The 10,099-nt window shown below is 38.0% G+C and overlaps 1 protein-coding gene across 1 annotated transcript in view; it reads left to right on the plus strand.

Annotated features, from left to right (window-relative positions):
- Positions 1 to 9,504, plus strand: part of LOC140241820 (uncharacterized) — a 97,697-nt gene extending 88,193 nt beyond the window's left edge. Inside the window, exons 10-11 of the mRNA XM_072321575.1 lie at positions 7,842 to 7,937; positions 9,352 to 9,504. Coding sequence (XP_072177676.1) covers positions 7,842 to 7,937; positions 9,352 to 9,425 — 170 coding nt within the window. The 3' untranslated portion in view covers positions 9,426 to 9,504. The remainder of the gene's footprint in view (positions 1 to 7,841; positions 7,938 to 9,351) is intronic.
- Positions 9,505 to 10,099: the final 595 nt, after the last annotated feature.

A 10,099-nucleotide genomic window follows, 5' to 3' on the forward strand; every position in this document is an offset into this window, starting at 1 on the left:
CTTTGTATACTATGGAGTTAACCTTTTCAATACTTCGAATGGTTGGGTTTTTTAAGAAATAGTTCAATGCCCTTATCAGTCATTACATTTATCATTTCTACCTGTAACTGACCTTTAAAGAGAACTGCAGTGTAATGAATGGTTACTGTATTAATCCAATAAACCATCATTAACATGTCACAGATTACAGGTATACTGAAAAAATTATATCATCAATATCTTTTTTTTTCTTTTTGTCTGTATCTCTGTCCTGTTTTCCTCTGTATCTCACACTCATACTGTCTTTTAATGCAACAAAATGTTTGTAAGGTCAAACCACAGAGAAAAAGTACACATAGGGTATATACAGAGCTCCTTCAACATTTACTTTCTTCAGAAGATGTAATCCGCTGTCACAGTTTAGAAGGAAGACTTAAGATATTTCAATGGAAGATTCTCAAGTCATGTGTCCTTAATAGTAGGGCTTCTGCTAGCTGTTCTTGCATGACCTGCCATATAAAAGGTGAATCCCTCCCAAGGGTGGGAGGTGGGGGAAAGGGGTATTCTTTGCACCTCTGGAGAGAAGGGTCATGTTTCCATCCATAGTGCTGCACCCATAAAAATGGTATAATCCTGGCATTAGCTGGATGCTGGATAATCCCTTTAATCCCATATCAGTGTTTATCTGTCCCAGTGGTGTGCTTAGCCAACAGCAATCCAATCATGGGATATTTGATGCAAGCAAAACAGAGATGAATTGAATGCATTTTTTTTTTCTCATCCAAAGACACATTTCCTTTTGAGAGTGTGAGTGTGTGTGATTCCTGTCTATACCAAACCACAATCACTGCTATTACCTCCAATACCTCTGTACATCACTTCCCATGTATTGTGTCTTGAAAATATTTCTTGCAAGGAAAGAGCAAATGGACCTTTCATTGTATGCATTTCCTTGCATGAAAGTCAGCTCTCACTTATTGAAGTTCTTTATTTGTCTGAAGTCAGTGCCTTGGCAAGACAAAGAACTACCAAGTACTTATGAACCCAGAAAGTAAGGCTGTAGGATAGACTTGTTTAACTCCCCAAGACAGGAATGTTACCAGAGTGAATCATGAAATCTGTTAGACTGTTTAAATAATTAAAAGAGGAATATGGCCACTAATATTAAATCTTATCAAACATTATACTAAAGTACTCTGCAGAAAATGACATTAGAGTCAGTAACCATAAAAGTAATTTCAGTGCTTGAATAGCACCACTGAAAAACAACAGCTTTTTGGAAGCCTTTGTGAAATGAAATTAAGCAGATACCAACTACTAGTACTTGATTGCATTCTGGAAAGTGCTTTGTCAAATATCATGGTTAGTCTGTCAAACATGCAACTCTTGATGAACTTCCATGTTTGAGAGCATAGCAAAGCAGAAGTGAAAATAACATCTAGCTAGCCTCTGCCCCTTTCAAGTGTGTCTTAGAATTTAAACCATACCAACACCCAATCAGAATCAGGCAAAACTCATCTGGAAATGCTTCCAGGCCATGAATGGTCAAACATTACTTGAGAAACTTGTTGGAAAAACAGTATTCAAGTTTAAGTTTAACCTTACAAAAAAAAAAAGAGCAAACAAACTTGATCGCCTTCGAATGTGTGAAGAAATATGTGTACAAACAAGCTCCTTGTCAGTGCGAAAGCCTTCAGCATCAAACTTTGTTTACTTCGTGGGTTGTGTCTACTGGTTTGGGATGTTTGTCACTTGAATCAAGGACCAGTGAAGAGGAAGAAGAAAAAAAAAACATCAAGAGAAATTCATGAGATTAATAAAGAAAACAAAATTCCAAAGAATTGGCCTGAGGTGTGGAAGAGGTTATCTTTTGCATTTTATTCATCGGACCAGGGAACCAAGAGAGGGGGTAGAGGACAAAATATTGCACAGCGAGGCGCCTAGTTAAGCCTCTAGAGATCCAAAGTTTTCGGAAGCATTTACCGCCCCAAGACAACAAGGTCATGCTCAATAAACATGGGGTTTGCTTTGATTCAGAGTTCTATAAAGTACTACCATTTCCGCTTTAGCAGTTTCTACCCCTTCTTGATTTCATCCTTCATCTGAACCTCTTTCCTCCTTTTCCTTCTTTCTTCCTATCCTCCTTTTCATTCTAATTGTCAGTCATTCCTCCTCCTCATTCTTATCCTTTTTGCCCCAATTTTCTTCATCCTCCTCCACCTCCTACTTGTTCTTCCTCCATATCCTCTTCATCCTATTTTTTCTTTCTCTTCAATCTCCTCCTCCTCCTCCTCCTCCTATTTTCTTCATCTTCCCTCTACTTTACTGTCTCCTTCCTCCACCTCCTCCTCTTCCTTCAACTTTATTTCTTCCTCCTCATCCTCATCCTCCTGTAGTCCTCTATCACTCCTTTTCATCCACATCCATCACATCTTCTCTTCAACCCATTAATGTCCTGAGTACAGGTTTTATTTCTTCTCTTCTTCCTCAGTATTCTTCTGTTCATCCTCTCTGTGGCTGTTTTTCTTATAACTCTTAGAAGTAAGCTTTTTGCTACAGTGCTATACGGTAATGATTGAAAAAAAAAAGGCATAGTTATCATTTCTACCAGTCTGCCATGTTACTAGTATACCTTATGATTCTGATATATATATATATATATGAATAAAAGAATCAGTTCATGGATGTAAATGGGAAATTTTATCTATTTACCTATTTTTCAACAGTGCAATCTCTTCTTGTTTTTCTATCAATCTACCTTCAGAGATAAGTCACTAGAAATGCAAAAGGAAATGTTTTCTCTGCTTTGCATTTTCAATCGAAAACAGCCGTATTGCATTTTTAACTTTAAAAATCTCAGTTCACCTTCCCTTCATGTAAATATTTTATGTTCTCACTTGTTCTGAAATCTACAAAGTAGTAAGCTCTGACCACCTCAACATATTTTCATCTACTTCATAAACATCTCCAGTGCTTGTATATATACAAAAGTTTACAGCAACGAAAGCAGTAATAGTTCAGGAAAAGAGATACTACAGAATGAAGATCATTTTTTTTCTCTACTCATCACTCGGCAGATGATTATCGAAGCATGAAGATGTTACACCAGATAGTGTCACGTCTGGCTATCACGCTATAGCATTTCATTCCTGGACTGTTTCGGAATTCCCATGCCCTCCGGCGAGAATTTCTCTTGGTCGCTAGTTAGGTTTTTCCCCCTCCTACTTGGGTGAGAGTAAGCTAGTATCCCGTCTTGGACTTCACAGAGGTCTTCATCATTATATTAAAGGAAGAGCCTCCCCCATCAACAGATTATTTTCGTCCAAGGCATCAGAATGCAATCAGACAGTTAAAGTATGATGCCAGTGGTTAGTTTCCTGTCCTAAAAAGATTTTTTTTTTCAGCTTTATTTCAGTCACATTTAACAATTATTTTAAAGCAAACATTATATCAAACAAGTGAAAATTAAAGGCAGAAATATCTTAAAGACAAAACATTGACATTCCATCACTGAAATCAATGATTTTCTGGTCAAAAAAAAGAATACAAAAATGTTCGGAAACAATGTTCTGGATTCATGATATATTATTACCTATGTCACTTAGGGCATTGGTAGTCTATAGAACAGCAATTTATCACTGTTTTGTGGCTTTTTTTGCTTGTCAGCAAAATAAGTGTGTAGGTAGGAATCAAATGATTAATCTTTTCTAGTGATATACTTTGTCCTCTTCAAGACTTACTCACTAGCCATGTTAGATGGATGGTGTTGATTCTCTCCCAACTGTTTGTAACATTTGCCAGATGAATTTCACAGAAATTTCAATAGTCCAGTAATGTCATCCTATCAATACACAAAAAGATTCTTTTTTCTTGTTTTCAAGTTCTCTGGCTTTGTACATTTTAATTAGATACCATAGACTTAAGATAGAGGCTTATAAGCAAATTCAAAATAAAAGACAGTAACTCTAAATCAAGACTTGCATGAAGACTAGATGTACAGCTGCTGAAGTTGAAGGAAGTTGAGAAGGTAAAGAATCCCCTTAAGACCATCCCTCCTTCTTAGACCCATTCACATAGGAAATATAATCTTATTTCATAATCTTAAAGACCGTGATGTTTGATCATTCTGTTTCACACATACAGCAATGAAAAATTGCCACGTTATATGGCACTAGAGAAATATTGCAAGTTTTTGCCACCACCACATATATTTGCTGTCAGCTCAATTATATGCTGCATATGAATACAACTTATGACATATTCAATTCAATTCAATTCAATAGACACTTATAGCCAGCTAGCTATGCATTTGGCTTGAGATACTTAGGTGTGTAAGTGGATGTCACTTGATTGTCTTTTTCTGCCTTGAGTGTTCTCATTGCAAATTGACATATAGCAAACCTCATGCGAAGTTAGACAAATTACACTCCAGCTATGTCATTTTTCTGGATGGCTTTCGGTAAAGTTGCCTGGCATTTTTCAACAAAATGTCATGATTTTTCACTGGCAGTGTGAATGCACCTCCTCTAAGATCCCCTTGCCCAGTACCCTGACTCTCAGAAATATTGTTGCTATGGCAGAATGTGCCTTCAGGCTGTAGCACTCCGTAGTGGCCTACATTCCAGCAATGGAGTAAATGAGTTTTTAAATGATCTGCTATCCAGGGAAGCAGTGGAATCCTACACCATCGTAATGCATTCGGCTGTTTAGCATCATCTTACTACACATCTTTAACATATTTCAAATGAGTGATTAAGTATTGCTACTATCTATGACCTCAGTAATGGTGACAACAATGATGAAGATAACGATACAGTTGATAAAGATTACATTGATAACTATAATGATAATGATAATACAATAATAATGATAATGATAATGATACTACTTATGATAATAATAATACTAATAATGATAATAATAATTGAAAATTGTAGTTATTATGATAAGTTGTTATTACTGTAAAAGTGGAAATTTTCGCGGTGTTGAAATTTTCACGCATTTCGCACAACCAGAAACTAGCGCGAAAATAAAAGCATGCAAAAATTTTTGCTTGCCATATGTTTCAGCAGTTGGTGTCTTGATTCCGCGGAATTATAAACATGCGAAACTCTTCTTACCTGGCCGAGCGCGAAAAATTAGTAGCGCAAAAATATCCCCTTTAACAGTATCACTATTTTCATTCTTATTATTACTTATTATTATTATATCATGGTTACTGTGGTAACATCTTGGCTGCACCCAATCACCTGCAAGTATTGCAGTTGTTATGTGAACTGATTATAGCAACTGGCAATTGCAACAAACCTCAATATGTAACAAAACTCAGGGCATAGATATCAACATGGCCAGGTCGTGCAGCATGTAAAGGTGTTATCTATGGCGAGAAGCAAGATGATTAGGATGATGTCGTCTATGACATCACACCTGTCTTCGGCTATGTCTTCAAAGCGGACTCCACCCTTTTCCTGTCTTCCAAGCCAGCAATCTTCCCTCCCTCATTTGGTTTCGTTACCAAGAGTGCCGAGGTGCTGACAACGTTCGCTGATTGCCCCTGACGGGGTCATTAGATCCACCGGCAGATAATTAAAGAGAAAAAAGTGCAGGCAGGTCAAACTGCCAAGTGGGGGCACAAAACAACCAAATCTAGTTAGGCACGGGGTGAACACTTCATATAAACTGTGTGGAAGATACTTAGACCCAATTACGAGGGAAGAGCAGAGCCCAGATGCTGTACGGGGCTCTGTAGTAAATATGTGATGGTTATAGTCAAGTAATGCTGGTGTTTCCCTCTAAGGTAATGCAGTTCAACATGCATTTATTAGTATAGAGGACTTGCACACCACAACTGATTGGTAACTTTCAATAATTTGCTGCTTCATATCCATAAATGGCTTCTATGGAGTCATCACAACTTGGATCAGTTCACTGAAGTCTAACTGAGAACACTTTCATTAGTTGATTAGACAGTCAGTGATTGATCAGGCGTGGTGGAGCACCCCAATTTGCATCTCATTATCGCCCCGTTCTATTTGAATTTCCAACGGGCATCCACGGCTGCCCGAAACTGTGTGCATGAAAAAGTCAAATCTTTACCTTCTCCTTGTGCCGCTATGCGTGCCGCTAGTAAACTCAAACTTCCCACACTATCTAAGTTTTTAAAAACCTTCCTTTTGATGAAAAAATTATGAAATTTGCTGCGCTAGAACTTGAGATATTAAAGCATTTTGAAAATCACCTCTCGCAAAACATGCTCTCTGTTTTTTTCCGACTGGACTATGGCCGGGCTCCAATGTGTCCGAAATTGGCAACATAAGTTCATCAGGCCTCAATCCATATATGGCGAAAGTTTTCGCGTGGTTCCACCTGTACTTTTTGAGAAAGCAACTTGTTTCTACAGGGTTTGGAATAGAAAATTGTAGTCAGCGAAACAATTGAAAATTACGTCATTTCTTTTCCCGTAATATTGGGCATGCGTGGTACGTGAGATTCAGGATTTCGTGCTCATTGTTGGTTCGCATGTGACGCAGTCAATTTTGCTGAGTGTCGCACGGCGGTGACTGCTGAGCTGCTGCCGCGCACGCTGCATGCAGCAATGCGTTGTCTGTGCTGTGACATGCAACGCTATACAGTGACGTGATTATATATACATGGGACCGACCTGTACGCTTTGCGTTTGTGTCATTTTTGACATCACCTTCTGTTTTTTTCCGACACAACCATGGCCGGGAATATTACGGTATGAAATTTAAAATGCAAGCAGATAAATAAATTTCGGTGTACTTTGTTCGAATGGCGCTTTGGTTCCGCAATCACACTTCGTGAATTTTAGGATGATTTTCGAGGCATATTTTTGGTAATTTTGCTCGCCAGGTTTTCGCTAAAATTTCACAGTTTATCATTGTCAAATCCTTTAATATGTTACATGTGCATATTCGGGCATGTTTTCAAATTCAAACTAACTCATTTTTAATCCGAAAATAGGTTTCCTTAAATTGTTATTAGCTTGAGAAGTTGTTTACTTTTTCTCAACTACGCGAGTACATGTTGTTTACTTTATGCAAATGAGGCTCGGCTGCCGATGGATTTCTGCGAGATAATTGGGGTGCTCCACCGCGCCTGTGATTAGACATTGCAGTAGAGCATTGTGTCACTTATATTATTTTCCATAATATGCAGCTTTCTTATGTACTGGATGAAGTTTATTTCATTTCACTATCCAAAGTAGTGCTCAGAGATGGATTTGACATATTAATACCTCATAATTTTTACTATTTAACCAGAAAGTCATCCACAATGTGATAGTATGTTACATCAGTGGGCATAATGCCCTGTGTTCATACCTGCCTCAAATAACTTGTCATTTTGAGTAAGAAAGTGCATTAACAAAAACAAAACAAAACAAAACAAACTGATGAATGTATCCTCAGTAGGGCCTTTCATACTTACACTAAAATATATGTTTTCAGAGTTTGAAAGGTTTTGCTTGGAGTTTTTGTAATGTGGGCATGAACTCAGAAGCAAAAACCAGCAAGGTTTCACCAACAACTTGTCATGTTATGTTCCAAAACTCACAAGATTTTCACACTTTTTTTTAGTGTGAGCCAAGTATGTAGTATAAAATCTTGCGAGTTTTGTCTATGTATCAGTCCGTACCCTCAGCTTCCTGTTAGTTGTAAATACAAACAGTGAGATGATGATAAACGTAGCATTTCATAAATGCAAGCAGAAATTTTGATTGATTTCATTGATGGTGTTTACATTCAAAGGGTTTCAATCTTTGCAGATTTAACTTCATGGAGCTTGCAAATGAGAATCGCTCTAATTTTTTTCTTCTTCACTATTCCATGTTTTGATTTCAGTTTATGGCTGCCGAAGATTATGTCACAACGGAGGACTGTGTCACATGGGGAGGTGTTTCTGTCCCGCCTACACAAGGGGAAAGTACTGTCAGAGAAGTGAGTACCATAAAATGGACCCATCTGACCTTTGACCCATCATTGAGAGAATCCTTATTTCCCTCATTCAAGATTTTAAAGTTGTTTGTAAGTTTGCTGCTTAGAATCATAGGAAATTTACTATCTAGATTCCAAACAAGTTTTGAACAATCAGCCTTTTCATCCAGTCTGTAAGTTTGCCATTTAGAATTAAAGATTTATTACCCAGATTCCGACAGAAATAAGAACACCCAGCCTTTTTATCCACATTCATGAATTTGATCTTCCCTTCCGATTGACATGATGAACATGCCACCCAGATCCTTCTCTCGTGAAAACAAACTTTGGAAATTGCATTGATACAAGGGCAGTTTTTTTACTTTTTGGTCATAATCCTGTCACCACCCAACATCATCTTTGCCCTTTTCCCTGCTAAATCATTACAATGAATTATGTAGATCTACAATTATGACATTCTAGGTAATGCCACCGGGCCCTTTAACACAAATATGTGACCCGCTACAGCAAAAGGATCCTAAAGTCGCTGATGGACAGCTGAGCCAAGAAAATCGAGTTTGAAGTCAGATCATCAAAATCGGTTAAAACAATCGCATTTCTGTTTCTGGCATAATTTTGTAGTGTAACGTGTCGTCTATCATTTGCCAAAATATCAAAGCAAAATGATCAAAGGAAAGGCAAGAAATTAGCGTGGGCCATGATTTTTAGACTTTCAATGGAACAGAAACGTGTCTGAAGATTTGGATTTAACACCGGAGCTAGACTCTGCCCCCAGCAAAGAGGGAGTGATCATATTGGTCAGTGAGGAGCCTCTTGGTTACTGATTGGTCATGCGTAGACCGCTGGTGCTAAGCTTGAATGAACATCACGGAGGTTGCTAGGAGCATACCTTCTATTGTCAAGAAGTGAAAACTGTCTCGCATCCCCTTGATCTCGGAAGGAAAACTTTGAAGGCAGTTTTCTCGAAACGCCAATTTCCTAAACCCCTCGACATGCGCTAATACAGTCATTGATATCTCCGCAACCGAGTGCTTTTAGGAGTCTTGCTATATATGAAATTAAAGTAGAAGAGTGAGGGAATAATGTCATGCCATTTTCAGAAAATTGTCCTCCCCCCGACTTTCAGATCCTTTTGTTGTAGCGGGTCACATATTATGAATGTACTGTATCTCAGATATCAACACTAATCAAATACTATCATTAGATTTTGATTGAAATCTTGGTAATCAGGAAAGGTTTGATGATTAAAATTTGGTTTGCCACAAATCTTTAGTCAAAGGTAAAATGAGCAGGGTTGTTTTGTTTGTTTTGTTTTTCAATTCTAGGGTGAGCAATATATAGATACATGTACATATTGTATAAGATTAAAGTTTGTAAGTCAATCCTCATTGTTTTCTATCCATGTCATTTTTCAAAGCCCGCAAATTGCCGCCCGATGCAACCTACACCGACCACTGGGAGCCCATTCTTCGGATGATGAATGGCGTCTAGAGGAGACCCATCATTTCAACATGGGACCTAGGAATTACATGAGGTCCATGTGACTGCATAATCACCAAACTTAAATCATCAATGTATGTTGAGCAAACATAATCTGTGATAACCACCAACAAGAGGATTGTGGAGACATCAATATACCATATGGTGAAATCTCTCACGCATTGTATTATTTGGAAAAAAGATCAGACAGGCAAACAACCACAAACTAATTAGAAGCATACGGATGGCATGATCAACAGGAGTGAGGGAACAAAACCTGAAGGAGCCGATGAAATCTTCGGAACGTCAACGAGCCAAGACCTATATATTGTGGATGTCCAGTAGCTCTATCTGGCTATGTTCAGTCGATGACATACTCTCCAACATCCACATGAAGCAACCAAACTTCTTTTTGCTCTTCTTTGTCTTTTGTTTCAACAAGAAACAAGAGGTTTGCATTCACTGAGGAATAGAGAATGATGGAGTAATAGCTGATCTGTTGGTAAGGATGGATTTAGTACAATATCATAAGGAGTTTTTATGAAGATGCCCCATCAGTCATGTTTGAGACACTTCTATATTTGTCAGCCCCACTATGTCCAGACACAACATACAAGTAATTCATTGCGGTCAGTAGTCATCCCAAGGTCAGTTGATGTTTTCTTGGTGTTTTTATCTTCTGTAGG

The sequence above is a fragment of the Diadema setosum genome, chromosome 18 (genome assembly GCF_964275005.1).
Source record: "Diadema setosum chromosome 18, eeDiaSeto1, whole genome shotgun sequence".
NCBI classification, from domain to species: domain Eukaryota; kingdom Metazoa; phylum Echinodermata; class Echinoidea; order Diadematoida; family Diadematidae; genus Diadema; species Diadema setosum.